The sequence below is a fragment of the Pholis gunnellus genome, assembly GCF_910591455.1.
Source record: "Pholis gunnellus genome assembly, chromosome: 22".
Lineage (NCBI taxonomy): Eukaryota > Metazoa > Chordata > Actinopteri > Perciformes > Pholidae > Pholis > Pholis gunnellus.
The window spans coordinates 10,684,181-10,708,091 of NC_136549.1; the positions used below are offsets into that span (position 1 = coordinate 10,684,181).

At 43.5% G+C, this 23,911-nt stretch overlaps 1 protein-coding gene across 2 annotated transcripts in view; it reads left to right on the top strand.

Annotated features, from left to right (window-relative positions):
- Positions 1 to 23,911, top strand: part of wnk1b (WNK lysine deficient protein kinase 1b) — a 72,924-nt gene that overhangs the window by 37,256 nt on the left and 11,757 nt on the right. Inside the window, exons 4-22 of one of the 2 annotated variants that reach the window (XM_079183651.1) lie at positions 675 to 895; positions 1,967 to 2,124; positions 5,859 to 5,947; positions 6,519 to 6,658; positions 6,828 to 6,907; positions 7,028 to 7,354; positions 7,607 to 7,676; positions 8,021 to 8,217; positions 11,683 to 13,101; positions 15,602 to 15,697; positions 16,420 to 16,494; positions 18,659 to 18,925; positions 20,417 to 20,481; positions 20,593 to 20,746; positions 20,959 to 21,075; positions 21,370 to 21,480; positions 21,679 to 21,730; positions 22,054 to 22,194; positions 22,797 to 23,730. In XM_079183651.1, the coding sequence (XP_079039777.1) occupies positions 675 to 895; positions 1,967 to 2,124; positions 5,859 to 5,947; positions 6,519 to 6,658; positions 6,828 to 6,907; positions 7,028 to 7,354; positions 7,607 to 7,676; positions 8,021 to 8,217; positions 11,683 to 13,101; positions 15,602 to 15,697; positions 16,420 to 16,494; positions 18,659 to 18,925; positions 20,417 to 20,481; positions 20,593 to 20,746; positions 20,959 to 21,075; positions 21,370 to 21,480; positions 21,679 to 21,730; positions 22,054 to 22,194; positions 22,797 to 23,730 (4,713 nt within the window). Of the gene's footprint in view, positions 1 to 674; positions 896 to 1,966; positions 2,125 to 5,858; positions 5,948 to 6,518; positions 6,659 to 6,827; positions 6,908 to 7,027; positions 7,355 to 7,606; positions 7,677 to 8,020; positions 8,218 to 11,682; positions 13,102 to 15,601; positions 15,698 to 16,419; positions 16,495 to 18,658; positions 18,926 to 20,410; positions 20,482 to 20,592; positions 20,747 to 20,958; positions 21,076 to 21,369; positions 21,481 to 21,678; positions 21,731 to 22,053; positions 22,195 to 22,796; positions 23,731 to 23,911 lie in introns of both variants that reach the window. The other variant, XM_079183652.1, reaches the window with a different exon arrangement.

The window sequence follows — 23,911 nt, forward strand, 5'->3', positions numbered from 1 at the left end:
CATTGGTCATTCTCTGGAATCAGGCTTTTTCCGACATATTTGTATGCAGATTAAAATCGATGTCTGTTTTCCAAAGGTAGAATAAGGTCACAGCTCTGTTTGTCTCAGTATTCCAGTAGTCATTTGTTTTGCATGTGATGTTGGTCTCTAACCATGCGGGCGCCAGAGCGGCTCGTCTTTGTTGGTGTTTTTATGCGCACATTCATTCACGTCCGTGTGAGTATTTAGGGCCTTTCTGTTTTTAAGATGGAAATGTCAGTAATCCACTTTGCTTTGTAAGCTTTCATCTTTAATGGAAGCATTCTCCGTGTTTCCGTTGCTGCATCTTATCTGACTATCGTCGGGCCCTCCATGCTTTGGAATAATGAATTCCCTCATGGATGGTTTTCAGTGTCCTGCCATAACACAATGACTGTGCAATACATTCAAAACACTTTAGAAGAGCCCCTGAACCTCAATGACATGATGCTACAGATGAGATATGAGATGCATAGTGGGGCAGCTTTGTTTTCTTAGCTGATGGACAAATGCCACTTGAACCGGATACACGGCTGTTGAAAAGCTTTAAGGGGTTTTAAACCTGCTGCTCTGTATATTTTTGTACACTTAATCTCCAACGAAGCATTGTTGAATGACATGTTTGTGCGTGTGTGTGATTTCTCTTTGTTCCGCAGCTACCTGAAGCGTTTCAAGGTGATGAAAATCAAGGTCCTGCGATCGTGGTGTAGGCAGATCCTCAAAGGCCTTCACTTCCTGCACACCAGAGCGCCGCCCATCATTCACAGGGACCTGAAATGCGACAACATCTTCATCACGGGGCCCACGGGCTCGGTGAAGATCGGGGACCTGGGTTTAGCCACGCTAAAGAGGGCCTCCTTCGCCAAGAGTGTCATAGGTAGGAAACAGCCTGTACACTCGTTCCTAGTTCCTCATCTGTAACAGCTCACACACACACACCGGTCTGTAGAGCTGGGCGAGGTGGCAAAAGTCTTCTAACGCGATGTAGGGCAACATTATGAGCTTTTCTGAGAACTTTAGTTAGTGTGTGCATGATATTATCAATTTCGATGTATTTGTATCACAATATCTCGATACATATTCCACCACGATATGATTCCACTGAAAGATGATAAACAAACGTGGAGAAAGTTAAACAACTGACATCATTCATGTGACTTTGCCTCAACAATAATCGCTGAACACACACATCCAAACACGCTGTCAGGTGTACGCAAAGACATGAGCGCGGCGACATTGTGTCCTACTACACACGCCCACTGTCGATTAATCCTACTGCTTCTGAAATGTCTGGTTTTAAAAGCAAACCGCAGGTATTTGGAAATGTGAAATACTCACCAGTCCGTCAGTCTGCTTTTAAGCTAGGATTAAGCTGTCTGGAGATACACACCACACACACACACACACACACCCCATAGATTACACACATTTATACTGAAGTTGAGTTAAAAATGTGCCTACTGTGCTCCATATAACAACTTGGCTGCCATTCAGCAGTTAACCACAGATATTCTGGTATTCGCCCACAAGAACCATTACTGTGCATATGCTCATGCACTTGAGGCGAGAATGATGTGCTTTGTAAATCTCACAGCTGCTTTGCAGCAATTAGACAGACCTCAACTATTTGGACACTTGCAGATTTCCACAAATACATGCATGAATGTACACACACACGCACACACACACACACAACAAGGCTGCCAGTAAGTGAGTTCGTAATTTACAATCCACAGCTGTGTTTAGGGAATTTTTAGTCCTCTACAAATCATGTTAGTATGTGTTAGTTATAACTGACTGAGCCAGTTTGTTTTTCAGCTTTGTTTATTTAAACCTCGTAGTGTGCAGATATATTTTGTTACATAAACAGGTATGTTGTTGAAATTAACATGATGACTTGGAGAACCTTAATTCTACCTAAGGGTTAATTGTTTTCCTTTTTCACCAGGAACCCCAGAGTTCATGGCTCCAGAGATGTATGAGGAGAAGTACGATGAATCCGTGGACGTCTACGCCTTCGGGATGTGTATGCTGGAGATGGCTACCTCAGAGTACCCCTACTCTGAATGTCAGAACGCTGCCCAGATCTACAGGCGGGTCACTAGTGTAAGTTGGCCTCTCCTCTACTGTACGGGGGCTGAAACTGTATCTTTTGGACGCCTCAGCCGTGAATGAAGTTGCACTGCGGGGACACCGAGTTGTGACATTCACACGTTGCGTCCAACAGCCCTGTTTGTCCTTTTTTGTCTGTAATCTCCTCCCTCCTCCGTGCGACTCTCTCTGCCTCTCCTCTGACACTTGTTTACGGACTGTATTAATAAGTTTGGCATGAGCTGTGGGAGATCCAGTCATATGACTGTGTTTTTGCACCGATTAGTCAGTCTTGCAAACAACAAAGTTGGAATGAAATGAAGGGAAACATAACACGTGTATGGTCAAAAATAGAAATGGATTGAGATGCACTTACTTTCCATTCACTTTGAGCTTTGCGACAGACATTTGATAGACAGTTGGCTGGAAACATTGTGAAAAACAAAATCAGAACAAAACACAGACGGAGTGGACAACAGCTGCATCAGAGGCTGTTTTAAGTTGAGTGCTGCTGAGGTTGTGACCCCAACACACACACACACACACACACACACACACACACACACACACACAGAGAGGCATGTGAGAGCTGTCTCCCTCCTTTCCTCACAGGACTGAGTTCAGCTTTGTGGAGGCTGGCAGTGACGGTTAATGGACCAGAGGATTTTGCTAGAAATCTCTCTTTCTCTTCATCTCCCTCCATCCTGCTCGAGTGCTTCCATTATCGCTGTGTTCTCTCTGCCTTTGTCTGTCTTTTCTCATCTTATATTTCAGCTTCTTTGTAAACATGAAATGCAGCAGATCAGAAAAGATGCTCAAACATGTGGGCACATCTTTACTTCCTTAATTAGATACAGTTTTTAAAAATAATGTTCATTTCAAAGGCATGATTACCACAATAATCCCTCCATCTTTTGCTGGTAATAGGCCAGAAACGCAGTGCTGTTTATAGCTTATGGATGAGTGCAACATCCCGCTCAGCTAAAACAAATTCTTCTGTTACCTCTCGTGAAGTCTAATAGTAAAATTGAATGTCAACTTTAGACACACACTGGCAGCTGTTTCCCTAGAATGTATATCCGAAAAAATTAAAACAGATGTGCTCCTGTTTCTGTTTAGTAATTGTAGCCAGTCAAAGGCTGCAAGGGCACTGCTTTTATAATGTTATATCTTGTATTTTTTCGATTATATTTATCGATCAAATCCTTTTTCTAACCGGCAATATTCAGATTGAATGGGTTTGGATTACGATTGCCTCTAAGCACCACTGTGAGAGAACAGAACCAGTCCTCTGTCTTTCTGTCTTCCGTCATCTCTCTGAATCTTTCAATTTAATTAAAAAAAACCTCATGCGCGGAATAAATTCAGAGTATATTTCGATCCATATGTCAGTCTCACTCGCACAAAATTTAAATCACGCGGCCAAATGAGATTACCGTCGTGACCTCGGCCTCCGTGTTTGTGTGTATTGTGTTTTGAGTTATAATTTCGTAGCAGTAATCTCATAAATTGAAAGTGAAAGCGCATTACACTTCTCAGATCTTGTTATTCAGTCAGCCAGACATTGTGTCAAACAACCAACTTCAGTTGTCTGTATTTGTTATTGTCACACACACACACATACACACACACACACACACACACACAGCCTTGTGACAACCCCAGGGTGTCCCAGTCACCTGCTTCCTTTCGTGTCACTGCCTAATCCACCCTTACAGCCTTCCACCCTCCGCTTCCCACAAAGTCAGAGACCTCAGTTAACCCCTGATGTCTTCACTACCTCTTTACCATAGTTTAACGATGGTTCAGCTTAATATTCCAGTTACCAGTTGCTCTGACAGGTCACTAACATTCAAATATAGGTTGTTTTAAGGAACCACTAAAAGTATAAACTGTTAAATGAACAAACAGTTGTCGAGGTCACAACTCATCGACGTAGAGAACCAGTGAAGAAGGGTCACACAAAGCTTGGGAACCACTGGCCTTTGTGGTGTTTTGTATGACTGTAAGGCGGGCCCCCTGAGAGCGCATTGGGTTGTGCAGATATACTTTGTGATACTGTACACACACACACACCGTTGTTGACGTGCTTCATGGCTCTTTTCCTTGTGGAACATTCCTGACCTCCAATCATCCTTGTTAAACTGAAATCTTGCTTTCTCTCCCTCCTTCTCCCCTTCATCCTCCCTTCTTCTGTCAGACTTAATACCATTACTTCCTCCATTAGTCCTAACTTTGTTTGGCCCTGGAATCACACGTGTGTGTATGTGTGTGTGTGTGTGTGTGTGTGTGTGTGTGTGTGTGTGTGTGAGCGAGAGAGAGATGGGGGGGGGGGGATTGTTGCGTAATGGTGAACTGGGGGGTTGCAGGAGAGAAACTGGCCAAAGTACGTAGGAAGGGAAGACAGAGCTGGAGGACCAGAGCAGAAGTAGGTGGGCATTTGCCGGCATGAACAGGGTGAAACAAACTGTTAGCAACTCTTTGTCTGTCTGACAAGCTAGTTCAGACTGAAAACAACAGGTCTCTAGACTGTTTGTCTGTTTTCTAGGTAAGTTCCCTACCTTTTTATTTGATAAAGTAGCTGATTTTTTCTCTTTCTCTTCATCCAGCAGTGTTTTTGAGTTTGTATTGCTTCCATGATTTTATATTTGATATATAATGTGCGATTTAAGGAAACTGACATCTATTAGTAATAGTTCTGATCTAACGTACTATAACTCTGGGCTCTACCATGATTTTATACTCCATTCCGGTGTACGACAGATGGAGAGGTTGTCGTATTTTCTGGAGCATGTGATTTTTGTTTGCTACCTTGTTATTCATTCAGGATAAAGCTTCAGCTCCGTTTTTTTTTTTTTTTACTTTGCTTCTGTTTCTATTTTGATCCTCCAATGTTTGAACAACTGGGCCGGTCATTAAGATGCCTTCTGTCGAGCTCTGGGGCTTTTGAATGATCGCACCTAAACATCTGATGGGCCCTTAGAGGTTCCTTTTTAGTTTATTGTGCCCAAAAGTTTATTACTATAACCCCTGCATTGTGCTGTATCGTGAAGATATAGATTGTTTCTGTTGTCTCTGTTTTCTTCTTTGGGAAGATTTCCAGTGTTGCCTTTTCTTGATATTAGCTGTTAGAAGGGCCTTCAGCATGAGCCCCAGCTGATACCTTTTTATTAGTTTTATCCATCAAAATGGCCTCTAGTCTTCTTAGTTGGCTCTGGACAGCTGTGATTCATTGTGTATTCCTGAGAGGATATCTGGGTTTATGTGGGAATTAAATGTTTAAATGTTAAATGTTTAACCATCATAAAATACTGTTAACAGTAAAATGATCTATTTGCATGGCTCATTAATTTTAATTGCAGAATGGGTATTTCACAAAGTTCCATTTAATTTAATTAGTAACAGTTAATCCTGAAGTATGTCATAGGGTGTTGGCAGTTCAGCCTGTTTTCTATGTTCCTATTCTGAAGAATAATTGTGTTGTGCATTGTTTACAGAGGCAAAACTAAGAACAGAAGGCAAGCATTCAACTGTTTTCTTGAAAACAATGAAGATTACCATGAATGAATGTACAGCACATGTACGAACAGTGTCCCATGATAAATATCTCCTATACATTAGTGAGAAAGAAAAGCAGTGTGTTTCAGTTCTATCCCAAACTCCTGCGTGTGTGCGTGCGTGTGTGCTTGACTCCTTGTCTTTCTCTAAAAGGTTCCTTGTCTTCACTGCTCTTCTTCTTGTGTTTGCAGGGAGTTAAGCCTGGCAGTTTTGACAAGGTAGCCATTCCCGAGGTGAAGGAAATTATAGAGGGCTGCATCAGAACAAACAAGGATGAGAGGTGAGACACACACACACACACACAGCTTAACTCGGCATTGTTTATAATTAGTAATATCTTTGGATTTGTGAGATTTACTGTATAGACAACGTTTGCATCAATCTCTTACTTTATACAAGTGAAATGGATCACAATAAGCCTTGTAGTGTTTGACGGCGCCCTCTCTCTTAATCCTGTTCTGATTCACAGCTTCTTGGTCAGAAATAAAACGTCCTCTGTTCTGTGTCTGACCATGCTGTGGGTCTGCCGAAACATTCCCCGTACCCGAAACTAAACCAAAGCTAAACTCTCCTTCCCTCCCTTTGTTTTTCTTAACAATGTCTTGCTGAAGAATAGTTATATGATGGCTGGTCTGCCATTCAGTTTATTTGAGACAATGAGATATAAATGTGGGAGACGGACTGTCCCCGGACTCATTGTTGTCAACATGTTGTGTTTCTCAACAGATACATTAAATACATCTGTCCTATTAGCTCATCAGCTGGAGACCAGCTCACAAGTTAAAGAAATTGGTATGAGGAAGTGAATCCCCTCTTACATATCTTTTTTTTCTTTTCTTTCGTTCCTCTAGGTATGCTATAAAGATCCTGTTGAACCATGCGTTCTTTCAGGAGGACACAGGGGTCAGGGTTGAACTGGCAGAAGAGGATGATGGGGAAATGATCGCCATCAAACTTTGGCTCAGGATAGAAGACGTCAAGAAGCTCAAAGGCAAGGAATAATTGTATTTCTTCATCTAATTAAGGTCTTGTAAGGTCTGCCATTCCTAAAGTCTTCGTTCCATGAACAGATACTTTTGTATCGATAACCATAAACACTATTTTTACAAAGAAAACAGAGGGGCAGCTTCCTGACCAGCCATTTGTTCACTTGTTTGCAGGCAAATACAAAGACAACGAAGCCATCGAGTTCTCCTTTGACCTGAACAAGGACGTCCCTGAAGATGTGGCCCAGGAAATGGTATGTACAGAATGGAAGAACTATGTGATAAGAAGAGATGGAGGAGGGTTGATGGATGAAGTGAAAAGTCCCGTTGGTTAAGAAGAGTGTGTGTGTGTGTGGCTTCACCCAACTCCCCAGGTTGAGTCCGGCTACGTTGCTGAGGGTGACCATAAGACCATGGCGAAGGCTATCAAGGATCGCGTGTCTCTGATCCGGCGGAAGAGAGAACAGAGGCAGCTGGTACGAGAAGAACAGGAGAAGAGAAAACTTGAGGCAGAGCAGCAACAACAACAACAACAACAGCTGCAGCAGCAGCAGCAGCAACAACAACAGCAACAGCAGCAGCAACAACAGCAACAGCAGCAGCAACAACAGCAACAGCAGCAGCAACAACAGCAACAGCAGCAGCAACAACAACAACAGCAACAACAACAGCAAGAAACACTCAAATCTTCTCACACACAGGTTTGTTGAACACTAAGCTAGCTAGCTTAGTTTAATGTTTAATGATTTATTAGTAAATCAGTTTGTTAGTGTATTTGTACTTTTGGAACACTCAACTGGTTGTTGGAACTAGAGACTGAAATACGGATATTTTCAGGCTTTCAGCAGTAGGAGTCCACGTGGTCCTTTTTCCAGCTGTAGAATGTAGTGTTTGAGTGTGGACCTTGTGGACCTTGTGTACTTGACCCCTCGCTTGTGTTTGTTTGTCTGCAGGTGGAATCAGAGGAGACTGAAGTGGAGCAACAGCAGCTTCACTATCAACAGACGGGCATCTCACACACATGTAAGACAAACTTCAAATTACAGAGGGAGTCGATACTTTGAGCACGACGTCGTCACATTCTGCACGGATATTATGTTTTTTCCGTCGCATGTCTGTTTTATTCATAAAAGAGAATATTTCAAGCATCAGTAATGTATGATTTAGGATTACCATGAGACACCGTTCCAGCACTTCCATCTCTAAAGACATGCGACAAATGACTGTAGGAATGCAAATTCCTACAGAGATATACAGATTCTTCCCACGTAACATACTGAGTTTCTGTTCAAGTCTTTACTTTGAGATGGACTTTATCGGACTGAAGGTGACCCTAACAAATCTCTCTTTGTCGCGTTCCCCCTCAGCTGAAGGAGGTCTGGACAGCGGCCAGGGTTCCTCCGTTTTCTCCTCGGACTCCCCCCACCTGGGTCAGCTGACCATGTCTTACGGCTGCTCCCACTCCCCCCATCCCCCTTCCCAGCCCCAAACCCCTTACCCCTCCACCCCCTCCGCTAACCCGCAGCAGCACCCAGGCTACGCCCTGCCGCCGCCGCAGCCAATGGTGAGTGGCGCTATCATCCCAATTGGACATTGCGCACGTGTAGGTTGTGTGTGCATCAGTCGGTTTGACGTGTGTTTTGTAGTGGGAGTGAGTAGGAATGACGCTTGCAGTGAGTAGGCTGGCAATTTATTGAACTAAACGCACACAAGAGCGTGATGTTGATGGTTTTTATTTAGAGATGACCTCCTATGACCTGAAGAAGAGGAGGACTAGAAGGTATTTGCTTTCTTCTTGCCTGTTGAGGCTGCAACGTACTGCATTGCGTGGAGAGAAAGCAACACATCTTAGATAAGTTAGTTAATTACACAATCTGAGATTTACTCAGTTTGTCAGTCAGCTAAGCAGTCGGTCAAACGCTTACTTTCATAGTAAGCCAGCTCAGCGTTCCGTTTTGTAATTCATCTTTCAATCTGTAAGTCACTTTCTCCTCAGCGTACCAGATGTCATGCATCCCTCTTTACCTCAATCCTGCCATTTCATCAGCCAGTTACCTCTTTCTTTCTTCCTCCCTCAATCCTCCTCGTTCTGTGTGTTGAAATCCATATGTGTTAATAATGCTCCCTCATGTAAGCATCTAGTTGTCACATCTGTTGTTCAGTTACTATTCTTTTTCTTGTGTTGTATATTTGTTTTCCTACTTGAAGCATCCTGTTCAGGAAGGAACAAGGAACAAGTGGGATAAAATGGCCCTGGATTTAAATTGATATTTTATATATTTGTTTGATGAGCATAGCTTGTTGTTTTAACCATAATCATTAATTGTTGACCTTTTAGCAGCAGATGAGTCCAATTCCTTGCTCAAAGGCACATTTATACGTAGGAGTGATCATTTCTTATTTAATTTCCCACGACGTTTGCATCTGGGGACCTTTTGGCTACAGATGCTCTTGTCTGACTTCCAGTTTACCAGCAACTCCACTGACTGAAATTGTTCAACCGGATAGTCATTGAGTTTTAGTTTGTGGGCTGATTGATTGAATAATTTAATGATGGTTTGAACTTATTTTTAGGACATTTATCGATAGGCTTATTTTATCATCAAAGGTCATTTCAGTGTAGACAAAGTGACTTACTTACTGGTTTATCACATTAAATAACTACTTCATTGAATATCTTGAATAACCATTCTCTCCTTTTATGTAATATTGTGTTACTTTATTTCATTATTTAGTTTAGAATTTATTTTTTTCAGTTTCTTTGTTCACTGTTCTGTTTCAGTTTGTGTTTCATTTATTGCCTCTGTTCATAAGGTCGTTTATATTTATTTGTGTTATTATGCTATTTGTCTTGTTTAACTTTCCTGACAGGTTTTGCTAGAAATTAGTTGTTGGAAAAACTGGAACGGTTTCTCCTACAAAGTCACTGATTTGTTTTTCTCTTTCATTAATCCTTCAAAAATGTATCAGATATTATTTTGTTTGTTAATGTAATAAGTTGTAATTATGGAAAGTCTTTTTTTCTGTATTCTTCACTTAGCCTCTTCTTTTTTTTACACGTCCTTTGGTTGTGTTTTAATTTTGCTGCTGTTATCCATGTTTAGTTCACTTTTTGCGTGTTTGAATTCCTTTGTGTTTGTTTTCCATGTTGGTCCCGTCCTCTTCTATCGCCCCCGCCCTGGCCCACAGCCTGCGTTGCGCCGTCGTCGAAGTCGTAGCATGTCTGTTTGCGTCCCTCCCTCCTCCTACTCCTTTTCCCATGCTCCTCCACCCACGGCCGCTCGTCCAAAGCAGCCCTCCACCCCTCCTCCAGACCTGTCCTCCTCATCCTCCTACACCACCGCCTCCCCCTGCATGCCTCTCGCAGCTGAGAGGGACACGTTCGCTGGGCGCCTCTCCAAGGCCCTGGAGACGGTCCTACCCATTCACTCGGCCTCCTCTCTGCCCAGGGCCATGCAGCGGAGGGCCAGCCTACCTGCCCTGTTCTCCACCCCTGTAGGTTCACAGTCCTAAACCCCAAGGCTCACGATGGTTGGCGACAACCAGAGAAGAAGGGAGAGAGAGAAAGATGAGGGATAGGTGCCACACTGGTGTCTGGAAGTAGATAAAGCTGCTTAAACGTGTTGGGAAGGCCCAGTGCCAAAGTGAATGCAGTTTGCTCTCACTGCAGAGCTGGGATGACTCAGTGAATGAAAGGATTCTTAATGAAACAGCTTGTGTTACTCGTGCAGTTTTTTGTCACAGCTTTGAAGAACTAGCCAAATGAGAAATGCATAAACAACCACGTGGAATCAGAGAATTGAAAATGCAAAGAGGAGATGCACACTTGAGAAAAACATGAATTATTTTAGTAGCACTGTATCCTTCCCGGCCTCCTTTGCTAAATATTAATGTGTATACAGCGTCTGTCCTCTTCCCAGTTAACATATTGATCAATTATTTATACAATATAATGTGAGCCGAGCTATTTATGTATCAGGGTTTGCTCAAATTTAGTTTACTTTCAGACACCGCTGTGAGTCTCATTCTGCCCATCCACCTCTCTTTAACTCTCTTTCTCTCTCTTTCTCCCTCTGTTTGACCACCATGTGTTCATGTTGAATACAGATTGACTAGCTTTACCTTTTTTAACTTTGCTCTATGATACAAATGTCCAAATATCATGTGCATGTGCCATCAGGAAAACTGCTCATTTGACAGCCACAATTTTCAGAGCGTACAAAATATTGCTATATACAATGCATTCTCCCTCCCAACTTGGGCCGTGTCCGGAGATCGACGCACTGAGTACCCCTCTAGTGGTAGTTTTGAAAGTGTCCAGATGGTGTGTCAATGTACACACATAGTATCTTTAAAAAAAAAAAAAAATTCTGATTTCACAGTAAGTTGGGTTTAGGCAACACAACCACTTGGTTAGGTTTAGGAAACGATCGTGGTTGACGTTAACTGCACTGACTTAACGAACACACCTGACTAGTGGATCACGTGACTAATGAGTCACGTGACTAACTTGACTGACTTGATTTACTCTACCAGTGAAGACACCAGACCTGTCTAGATAGTCAGGGTGCAGCTACGTAGTTGGATGATCAATGAAAGAATCTCTGTGGTAAAAGACAGTTTTCCTGAGTGCAGGTGCGTCAGGATATGATTGAGCTTATTTGGCCTTTCTTTTCTTCGTATTATACGACATAAACTACCCCACTGCATAGCTCACAGTGTCTCCCACTTTTACTGTCTTGTCCAGTCTGTCACTTGGCCTGTCTGTCTGTTCTACTGCAGCTTTGTGTCTTAACGTTACCTGTTAACTTCATCTCATCACTCCTTTTCTACAGCTGTTGGTTATATTCTGTCCTATTTTAAACACATCTTTTGTTTCTGATGTGGAGAGACAATATATCTCCCTTTTTTTCTTCTCTTGGTAGTGCTTTGAAATGATGCTCTTTACTATTTTCTCCATTTTCATGTGGGCCTTTGCTGTGGTTCTCTCTCTCATTCTTAAATTCGTTGTATCTCATTGTCGCAGCAGCATTCAATGCCGCACCCCTACAGTGGAGGAGGAAGCACAGGAGGAGGAGCAGGAGGGAGCATCCCCCTCCAAACTCTCCCAGAGCCCCCTAATATTTTCTTCCCCTCCATCCCTGAGCGCCCCATTTCCTTCTCGCCTCCTCCCACTGGGCCTCCTAAGGCCTACAACACCCAGAGACGCAAGAGCACGTCCATTCTCGAGGCACATACCCGCCACTTCCAGCCCGCCTACACTCGCTATGGGAGCAGCCTGCATCCCTTTTCTGGGATGGAGGGTGTTGAGACGCCCTCTCTCTTCATGGTAAATCCCGGTTTTGCAGCGGCCGCTCAAAGGCTTGGTGTTGGTGAGCCGCTGCATCTCCAAGGACAATCTGACCCAAGTTTATACGGCTATCAAGACATGAGAGCAGAGCACGAGGAGGCCGTGAGGAGATTAAGTCTAAATCAAGCTGCCTTATTGGACCATTATGAAGCGATGGCTTATGGAGGATACCCAATGACTGCACACCAGCTTGGCCACTTGAGTTTCCATCAGCAGAGGCAAGCAGCAGCAGCAGCAGCTGCAGCCGCTAGTTTCGGTTTTGATCCTGTTCCTCCACCTCAACCAGGGTTCTTGCACGCGCACCTCATGCAAAGAATGAGTGCACACAGCCCAATCCCTCCACCTTTACCCACTGGCGGCTCTTCTTCATCGTCTGATGGATGCTATCCTCCACCACAGCATGCCTCCTCGTCGGCTTTCCCGATAACTGCACCTCAAGTTATGGCCGAGGCCCCACCACCGACTGGGAGTGTTTTTGAGTTCCATTTAGCTGCAGCCGCCGCTGCAGCTGCTGCTGGAGACCCGAGCCTCCTGGCATCCAGACTTTACCGGGCCAGAAGGAGCTCCATGGACCTCCCTCTGGACGACAACACCGGAACTGGATCAGGTGGTTCAGGCACGTACAGCCGCCTTCAGCCGGTGACAGAAGAGATGTATGCATATATCAGTCCCGAGCTCCCCTTACCTCCAGGAAGTCTTCTTCTTCACCACATAGGTTTAGCCACAAAAGACAGAAGCCCAGAACCTTCCAGTGACTCTATGGCCTCCTCTGATGCCGGGGAGTTCCAGTCACCTCCTCCCCCTCCTCTCCTCCCTCCCTTCGACTCCTCCGCTGCTCAGTCCATCCCTCACTCGTCCTCCGCCGCGCTCTACGATTCATCCGGAGGAGTGTTCCCCGTAGATCCCCAGGGACATCCACCCTCCATGCAGAGCTTTCTCCCCGCCACTCCGTCCACCGACCCTGGGGGAGCGTCATCAACCCAGCTGGAGTCTCTGATCCAGAGTGCCTGGGCTCGGCATGGAGGGGTGATACCAGCCCAACCCGATATGACGTACCATGAGTCATTGCTGGCCATGCAGGCCGCTAACCTTACTCTGGTACTGAGTCTAGACCTTAAAACCTCCCCTAAACCTCTGGGTCAATTACTAGTGGAAATGACACAAGTTGCTTTTTTAGCAAAGATTTGTAGACTTTGTAATTATTATGACATTCTACGCATTTTCTTTGTTGTTTGACTGCAAATAGCCAACAACTCGTAGATTAAGAATTTCATATATATTGTCATAGACCTCATTTTTCATGATATTTTGCCCATGAGGTCGTTTGCAATTAATTGGAAAAAAACGTATTTAGAATAGATAACAAGTGTTATCCATCAATTAAAGTGAATCTTTCTATGAAAAGCAGCTGAATTAATTTATGATAGTAATTTGACCCAGACCCTGTTTTTTTTTGTTTTTTTTACCCTACCAACCCAGGAGCCCCAGTTGATGCTTATTGTCATCACGTAGCCTTTGTTTTAATCCTCTCCAGTCATATCAACACGACAGAGATTCTCACCATCTGCCTTCAGAATCTCTCACATTATGGCAATGTGTGCTTCTAGCAATACTTAAATAATTCGTAAGAAGTTATAGATGAGGGCACAACCCAGAGCACATCTGGGTTCAACCAAGACCAGAAGCATTTGATTTGAAACCCAACATAAGACTCAGTGTTGTGAGTTGAGTAATGATTATTTTAAAAAGCCACATTCAGACGGTAGACTTTGGGACAATCTCTGTTGTGCAAGCAGTCTAAGCCCCCTCCTGTGTTCATGTTCTGTATTTGATTTCTTTGTAAATATCAGTAAGTAATATGTTGTCTGTATGTTCATATATGAATGTATATGAGAAATGTGTGTTTGTGGCAGTATACTGTATGTATGGTATACTTACATTTTTACTCTTACAAATCCAAAGTCCGTTTGGGCCTCAAATGGGGAAAATTGTATGTAGAAAAACTTCAAATATATCTATTTATTCTAGACACCTGCACATTGACTAGTGTGTTACGAATCTAAGAAAATCCTTGAAGTGTGATGAAGCTATGAGACTTTGTTGATTTGTATGGACAAACACTCAGAAACATACAACAAAATCAAAGGGGGCTTAGACCAACCTTACAGTGTAACCATGCAGATAGCCTCTTTCTTTGTATATTTTAGATTATGTGTTTTGTGTTGTAATTGCTAAAGATATTGGCTTTAAGTCAGTTCTTTATTATAGCGTATTGTTTTGTCGTTTCCTACCCACCCTGGAGATCAACTTCCTACTCAAGGTTCAAAGGTCACAGTTGAAATTCATTAAACCCTTAGAATGCTGATATAATCAGTGTCACCCTTTTTACTTTCTTCATTTTTTACTTTGAACCATCGCTATGATCACTCTAATTCCTTCAGTCTTTATCTGTCACTACATCTGTTTTGTATTTTTTTTCACGTCATTATCTTTCATCCATCTAAGTTTCCCGTCTTGCCATACATTGTATTTAGTAGAAATCGTTGTTGTGAAATTCTTTATTGTCTCTACGTGACTGCTTATGATGTTAAGAAAAGGTAGGTAGCAGTGTGTCTGGTGCGACATACTTGTGCTTCATGACCAGTAACGGGTTCAGTCAATAGAACGGCCATAGCAGTCTGTATGATGATGTCCTGTAGTGCTGTAGGTTATCTGAAGGATGCAGGTAAAGCTAAAGTTTAACTTGACTGGAAATAGAGAGAAAATCTAACATTTCAAACCAGTAATATTTTCTTTTAAGGATTCTTTTGAAAAGTATTGAAAGAGCTTTTTAATAGCAAAACAAACGTGGCGCTCAGGACAGTTTATAGATGAAATCTCATAAATCTAAACTCACTATAGAATTTGACGAATTAATCCGCACAAACTTTCTGAACGGGATTATGTCCGACAATGTGGCAACTAAACATGACTCGAGGCATGTTTGCAGTTTCAAGCTTTAGGTTTTACTTTAACACCATCAGGAACAGGCAGAGTCGGCCACAATCATGACTCATCATATTTTATCGTATGCAGTGCAAGAAAAGATGTGTTTTTAGAGAGCGGTGAGTTGTTAATTTGGTGTCCGTATTCCAGTTTCTACCTTGTGCTTCTTTGATTTAATATCACTACCAATCACTAAGGGTTTGACCTGCATGTAAACAAAACAATCCCTGTACTGACACCCTGCCTAACCCCAGTTCTGTGCCTGTACTGTTGTACATGCTACACTACGAACTGTGCATACAGTTGGTATTGGTGTGCGTATATCTGTTGCTTTATAGACGGACGTTGTCTGTGTGCATGTGTGCATACACAAGAAGAATATGTAGACTAAAAACTGATCACTAGAGAACAAGTACCTTGTGTTTGCACTAATGTACAGTTTCTGGTTGACAAACTGCGAACATGCTCTGATTTTGTTTTCTCGTTTTTTTTTTCTCCTTATTGCCAATTTTCTCTTGATTTCCCGCCCCTCTCCTCCAACCCTTTATGTCCTTCGACATCTCGTCCTCTCCGTCCACCCTTCTGTCTGTCTTCCTCTAAATCTGTTCCACAGCAACAGGCTCAGACTCCCACCGCCCAGTCCACTCCCCAGGGGCCCCCTCTGGTCCCTGTCACCACCCAGCCAGCTCCTCCTGGGGCCCCCCAACAGGTAAGAAAAGTAGGGAAACGACTTCAGCAACCTAAAAAGTCACGTTTTAGACTTCCAGTCTTCTCTCATGTCATCACTTTACTCTCACTTTTAACACCGCCTCCCCTTGATGTCCAAACCCCAAAAAGATTAAAAACAAAAAGAACTCGTATGTCGGCGTTCACTTTGAAGTTGTTGCCTTTGCTTCAAGGTATTGACTCCCACAGAGCTGGCACTTTGCCTGCAGTTGTACCACAGTCTTTCTGCCCCTGCGGTGAACTAATGTCCGCCCTAAACTGATTTGATTGAGCACGAAATTGGATGTTAATCAGAGATCACATTTTTTCTTTTCAGAAGACAAGACGAGCAAAACAGCCATTCCCCCGTAGTTACATTCACAGTGTTTACAAAACACTTTTGCTAAATCTTTTTATTGTAATATTGTTTGACAACCAATTAGGAAATTAACAACACAGGGGGTTATAAAAAAACTGATTTTAATTAGATAAGATTGGTTTTCCCAGCTGGCATTTTCCAACTCATTTTGTTTTCTCATAACTGGGATTTGAGTTTATCCAGGTTATAATAATCAGGACATGACTGGGAACTGCACTAGCTATAAAAAAAGGATCAAACCAAGTAAAGATACTGGCGTGTCTGTCAATTCATATTCGTATTGAGTAGATCTCCCTCCTCCCTGTTCTCTACTCTCTGTCTCACACTGCTTTCCTTTCTCTCTCCAGGTTGTTTCCTCCAGTCACAGTATTACATCAGTTCAGAGCCCCACACACACATCTCTGCCACAGGCGTCGTCACAGGTACGTAAAGTAGCTCCACTAATGAAATATACTCTACATGTAACACAATTCTTCATAAACAAACTCCTAATGGACACAAGCTGGTGCTGGCTCTTTGCAGACAGGTGCAGGATTTAACTGAAGATCACCAGAAACACACACCTTCCTGTTTGCACATATAGTAATGATGTACACTTGAACATTTTGTCACACAAGCTAATAATCTATGCTGGATTGTCTTCATATTCAATGCCATTCTTGGCCCATGTGTTGTTATTATTGCATGTTTTGCTCGTCTTTTTTGCTTCTTTCTTCTTCGTTCAGCTCAGATTGTTTTTCTGTTTTTCTTTCCACTCTCTGGCTTGCTGCCTGCACTTATCACCGGGTTTGTCCTTATGTGTGTTTGTACTTGTCTGTACAAATGTATGTGGGATTGTGTGTGTGTGTGTGTGTGTGTGTGTGTGTGTGTGTTCAGTTTTTTGACCTCAGTCCGTCTCCCAGTATAGAACATCTTTACTTTCTGTACCAAGCTGCTCGGCTAGCAATAGTTCAGGTACCAGAACATATGCGAGTGTATGTGGCTTTCATGTACGTTCTGTCGGTGCCCTCGTGTAACCGTTAGTGGTGGTGTGTAAAATCAGTTTGACAATCCTCTTGTTTTGTTGATGCCTATTGTTAATAGAGTTCTCCTTTGTTCACCCCAGATGTAATGCTCCTTCTAACTCCGTCATTACAACATAGATGGCAAATACATGAACACATTTTTAGCAAATGAAGATGGGTCATTTCCTGAATCAGAACTGATAAATGGTAAGAGATGAGTATTGGTAACAGTGGAAAAACCTTGAAAGAGGTGTAGCGTTGATGTTCAAGGCCAAAATCCAGTATGCTATGGTTTTACACCTAACCTCTTAGGTAGTTCTCAACAAACTCAGGTCGGTTTGCGCCGTTATTATGGTTCATGTGGTCTGAAAGCAGTCAGTCGGACCAAACAATCAAAACGAGACAGCCTAAAAAGGTCGGTCTCGGTTCACTTCTAAGCGAACTCTGGTGCGTTTCGTTTGAGATGTGAAACAAAGGATTTAATTTTGGCAGATATGTGATTTTTAGAATTATTTCAAAAGCTCAACTCTGATAAAACCGTCTGTCCCTGAGTCATCAGAATTTAATTTCCCTCGAGGGTCCTGGGGATGTGGGAGGACAATCGCCAAAACGGTCCAATCAAGCAGTTACCCGTCGGTCCATATAACTTAAAAAGTCAGTGTGAACAGGAGGCAGACATGCACTAGTTATGCTCTATTATTTTCATCGTAATGGTGATAACTTCCTGGGTTGGCCTACAAAAATCCGTCATCCCTGCAGCGCTCTTATTGACAGGCGGCTGTAATGCGCCAAGATACACAGCGATGTGCCAACAGAGAGAGGGAGCAAGAAGACTGATCGCTAGTAAACATGGATGTAAACTGTGCAGGTTTCACACCTTTAAGAAAAATCGTCCTTTGCAACTGTTTTATGAGGAAAGTAATGCATTTGACATTTAAACCTCAAGAACACATGCAATGCTTAAACTCAATATAGACTTACAGCAGCATTAAATAGTGTGTGTGTGTGTGTGTGTGTGTGTGTGTGTGTGTGTGTGTGTGTGTGTGTGTGTGTGAATACGGTATTAAGAGTGTTGCCCATCTGCATTGCACAAAGAATTTGCCTGCTCTCCTACTACCTGTAAAGCCACACTGCACATTGCCAGTTGCATGATCTAAAGAGTCGTGTGTGTTTTACACGACCTTTGTGTCACAGAGTTTGTTGTTTAATTTCAGATGTTGTCACTAACAGGCTTGATCAGTGTTCCAGTGAACTATAGATGGCTTTTTTCTAGTGTCTGTGTTTTAACATGGTTTATCATGGAGATCAATAAAGAACCAGACTCACAAGCTAACAGGCAAGTCGTTTTTCTCTTGATGTGAAGCCTTTAAGGTGAACCAACCGTTATCTCACTGCTCCATCACTCGGGCGATATATCTGTCTTTGCTCGGGTTTATCTGCTTCCTCATCCTCCCTATGACGTTGCTCCCTCCCTTTTCCTCCCTCCCTTTTCCTCTCGGCCTTATCTACCTTCTTCTCTCTCCCTCCTTTCCCCTTTCTGCCTCCTCCTCTTCCTCCTTCTGGCCCTTCCTCCTCTTCTCAGCCCAGCTTAACTCCATCTTCCGTTTCCTTGGTGATACTGCCCTGTCCGTCGCCGTCCCTCCCTGTTACCATGCCGACAGCGGTCGTGGCTTCCCCTCCCTCTCCTCTGCCGCTCCCTGTTGGGGCGGTGCCTACTATTGTTTCTCCTCCTCCTCCTCCTCCTCCTCCACCTGTGCCCATACCTGTGCCTCAGCCGTTGGCTATGGTGGTGCCAATCATCAGTGTAGTCACCGCCCCGCCTGATACTCCCATGGAAGCCCCGCCCCAGGTACTGGTTATAGACCCGACACCTGAATGCTCTAGTTGTTTGAATCCTTGTCAGGTGCCTGGGATTATTGGATTTTTAACTTTGTTTTTATGGAATTCCTACTTGTCCATGATGCACATTTGAAAGAGAGGATGTACTGCATGTTATATAAGATGCAAGAACATTTTCATATTCTTATCCATATCCAGTATCTGTGAGGTTTGGAAGTCACATTCACCAAACTCTCTTGACTGCATACACTTGTGGACCCCGAAGCAATTGAATGTAAACGGTACAGTTTTCAGGGCAGCTTCATACTGTGACAGAAATAAAGATGGTTTAATATGATACACTTGTTAAACAAACGGAAGCAAAGCGGCCACGAGTAATATGAGAGGCGGTGAGAGAGTGTACGTGAGACGGAGGTATTAGACCAGAGTATATTATAGTCCAAGTGGGTGATGTTACACTCAGTGCAACAGAAGATGATCCTGGACAGGGACCAGCATTAAAACCTAGCGGCAGTTGTTGGAGAATTTCACGACAAGAGAAATGTTTACATTTCTGTGCCAAAATATGCCAATTAGAATCCAAAAAAGCTAAATTGGAAAGCCATGATGATGATGTGGTGAACAGAAATAGGAATTATGTTTCTGAAGTGGTTCCACTTGTAGAGACAGGCTGACTATCTGCACATGACTCATGCAGCGGGTCTGGTTTTTGCATGAGGCCCAATATCCTGCAAACCTACAGTAACAGTTTGGACGGAAGTTATATTAAACCTGCAATCTGAACAACGGTTTCCAGTTGGTGTTATGACTCGCGTCTCATTTAATGTGCCGACATATTCTGATTTCCTTTTACTACATTGAATGACTAGTCTGGTTGTTGAATAGCTTGTGTGGCTTGTTTTGAATGTAGCAACACTGACTTATTTAGAAAAACACAATGAAGCAATAATTGTTGGAAAGGATTCCTGGGTCGTTGGTGTGACGTCAGAGACGGTTTTGATTGGTCTACAAATACATAATGTCTAATAGAATCCATGTTTCACTGTCTGCAGATTTCTTTTTAGTCCAAGTGCAAGAGTTGAACTCTGCTCTTACTATTTGTTCTAATATCTAAGTCTTCATTTATAGATGTTTATCAATTATGAGGCAAGTGGAGAAACCTAATACACCTAATGAATACAATCCTGTTCATGTTCTCTTTTTGGGCAGTTCTTGCTTTGTTACTGTTGTTCCATGCACTAGTTTTAGTTGTTGTTCGGACCAATTCTGTCTCTCGACTGCTCTATATAATGTTTCTCTAAAATCATGAACCCACTTCTTACTATCTAGTTAGTTTTCTCTCTTATTTTTGTCACACTTTGCTTATATTTCATGCCTTCCTGCTGCATTTTCTTTCCCCAAATGTCCCTGGTGTTTGTGTTGACAGCGATCATCTTGATTGTGTGTGTGTGTACGTGCATTTTCATGTGCGTGTGTGTGTGTGTGTGTGTTTCAGTCTGCCTCTCAGTCTTCAGAGCTGTCCCAGTCCCAACTACAGCCACCTCAAGTGCTCTCATCTATAGAGAGGTAATAAATGCGTTAACAAGCAAACACAATGTCTGAACTGCTCAAATATTTTTCATCACATTTCATTTTTTTTCATTTACCTCTTTGTCTCTTATTAAATTTGTACCTCAGCGGCCACTCTGAGACTTCAGGTCTGAGTGACGGCAACGAGGGAGGAGGAGGAGGCCGCCATGAAGGGCGCTCCACCAAGCGACATCAGAGGCGCTCTGTGCGAAGCCGATCGCGCCACGAGAAGATCTCAAAGGCGAAACTCCATGTCCTGAATGTAATAACACGTCCTATAAATCCTATATACTCATAATGAAACGATAAATCCTCTCTTGCACTGCACCACTGTTGGTATTTTATTGGTTGTTACAGAGTTACGAGTTTCAATATACGTAATGAGAAACATCTATGAGAGATACTGTTTACATTCCGTCTTCTTCTTTCTGTTTATTTTTGTTTTTGTTTTTGTGTGTGTGTGTGTGGGTGTAGATTTCCAACCGAGGAGACAGGGTAGCAGAGTGTCAGCTGGAGACCCACAATAGGAAGATGGTGACTTTCAGATTCGACCTGGATGGAGACAACCCTGAAGAGATCGCCCAGATCATGGTACACACACCGTCATATTCGCTCTCTCCACCTGTATTAATACCTCTTTTAAAAGGCTGGAATATGCTTCACATGCCAGTATGCGTGCTATCTACTCATTGTCACCCAAAACCGGTGAAGTACACATAATTGCTGTGCTCTTGTCCTTGTCCTTTCATTGAGTAATCAGTAGGTTCCCACACAGAGCTAAATTATACCTCGGTGGCCACGCACTGGCATAGGAAGTACAAACCAGCTTTGTTTCCCGTCACATATTACAAACACACATCTTAACGTGTCTTTTTTTCACATCAGGTCCAGAGTGAGTTCATCCTGGAGAGTGAGAGGGAGTCATTCATTGAGCAGGTCCGAGAGGTGATAGAGAACGCAGATGAGAAGGGTCTGGAGAGAGACACAAACAGCCAAGTAAATACAACACTCGGTCTATATTTCTTTCTCTCGGTTTGTGTTTTTGTCTTTTTCTTAGTTTTTTTTTGGGGTCGCTGGACTTCTTGATAGACAAAATGCTAAAATAGTTGCTAATATACACACTGTACAGTATACCTTTTATCTCTTTTACACCATCTATCTTTCAGTGTTTCATGTTGTGTTGTTGATCTACAGATGCCAGGTGATATGGCGCAGCAGATTCCTGCGATATCTGTCCCCATGCCAGGTAAAACTAACAAAATAAAAAGCCTTAGAATATCAACATGCACCAGTTTAAGTGCCAGTCGAGCAACAGGGTGGCAACTGTAAGGCGCAACTTGAATCATCTGTGTCAAGCATTCACACTGCAGGTGTTTCCTTGAGCACAGCATGGAATTCCCACAGACAGAATATTCACGCATTTCTCTTTAAAGCATCTATTTTGTATCCACAAAGCTTCCGGTTGCTTATTTAGCGAGTTAGCTGTAGAAAAGAATAGCAGTTTGCATATTGTTCCCTCGGATAATTAACCAATAACAGCGGTATGTTCTGACTTTCATCTCTCCCCAGACATCCCTCCCAGTGCAACAGCACAAGTGGTCCATTCAGCAGGTCGCAGGTTCATCGTCAGCCCCGTACCTGAAGCCAGGCTGAAGGAACAAATGTTTCCCTCGTCTCCTTCTCCTGCCCGTGCACCTCCTGTTGAAATAGGTTAGGGCTGTGTGTGTGTGTGTGGGTGTGTGTGTGTGTCACACAAACAGTTCACTCTGTTTCTTTTCCAAAGGAAGGATTTGTTTACAATCTATCAACTTACGACCACTAATTACTTACTTGTTGGACTTCCAGATAAAATGTTGGTGTTAAGAAATAATTGTATTTTTTTCAAAGATTATAATGATCGGCAAAAAAAAAGAGAGAAATTCTAAATTAAGACCCTTTTTGCCCCGTTTTTCTTCAATCTAACTTTAACAAACACTCACACACACAATTGTGCACTAAATGACAGTACCCACACACTCATCAGATTAAGCTGTAATGCTTTTAAAGGAAATAGTGCAAATGTTCTGTCCAAATGCAATAAGACAATGACATTCATTTGATTTGATACAATAGGATCCTTTAGTAGAACACTGTCTATCTATGCCTAAACATTTTTTAACAAACAAATAGACAGTCGGTCACAAGACCGTCAATTTTCCCTTCAAAAGAGTATTCCACATAGTGGATGAAAATGTACAAGTACGGGTAGGTCAAAGATCTTAAAGTGAACACGAAGGACTTTTGGGTCTAAAACAGTGTTTCTTTTTCCGCAGTTCCTCCAGCTTCAGCTCCATCTCAGGCTCCGGCCCAAGGATTGGGGTTGTCCCATTCTGCTGGAGCAGTCAGCTTACAACAGGCCTTCTCTGAGCTCAGACGGAACCAGTTTGATGCCGGACCCTGCACCGCCCCAGCTTTAATCCACTCCACCCATCCTCTTCTGCAGGCTGCAGCAGCACCTCTCCCTACACAGGCTAGCATAGTCACTCCTACCGTGGATGCTACGGCTGGACTTGTCCCTTCTAATTTGAACCAGGCACAGGAGCAGGCCCCGGATGCCTCTCTTCCTCCCCCTTCCTCCTCCTCCTCCTCCTCCTCCAAGCCCGCTGTCGGTCTCAGCCCCCCTTGTTCCTCCTCCTCCCCTCCTCCTACTGTGGTGAATCAGTCCATCCTTCAGTCACAGGTACTACCACAGCCGGGGATACAGGCTGCGTCCCAACCCCAAGGACAGGTGCAGGTCCAGGGGCAAGCACAAATTCAGCCCCAGGTTTTCACCCAGCCTCAGTCTCAAACTGTCCCTGCTGTCATTGCTGCTTCAGTACCCTCCACTGTACCACCTGCCAGCATCCCCCCAACAATGCTCACCTCCCCTCCTCCCGCCCAGACTCTTCCTCTTGTAACCTCCCCTCCCTCCTCCACTCTTCCCCCCGGTGAAGTCTCCTCCGATCATCCGTCAGTCTCTCCCCCCTCCTCCTCTACCGCTTCCCTCTCCTCCTCTGTCATCCCCACCACTGCCATCCCTGGCCCCCAGCTCGCTCCCTCTGCCGCCTCCCACGCCATCCACTCTCCCCCCTCCTCCTCCGCAACTGTGGGGCTTCAGCCGGTGACCACCAGTGTTCCCTCAGTCCAACCGACCTCGGTCCTCACCCAGCCGCAGACGGTGGCCCTGCCTGGGCAGACGCACACACACTGTGGGGAATGCGATGCAAGGTGAGAGATGGACGATATGTCTTTATTTAGTCTCCTTAGTTTATTTACTTATTAGGACTTGGCACCTGACTACTTTTCTGGTATCGAAAACTGACTCATACCAAAAAGCTGGCATGAATAGCTTGCTTTGTTTTGGACTCTTCTTTACTTATTCTCTGATCAGACCGTTTCTGTTTTTAAA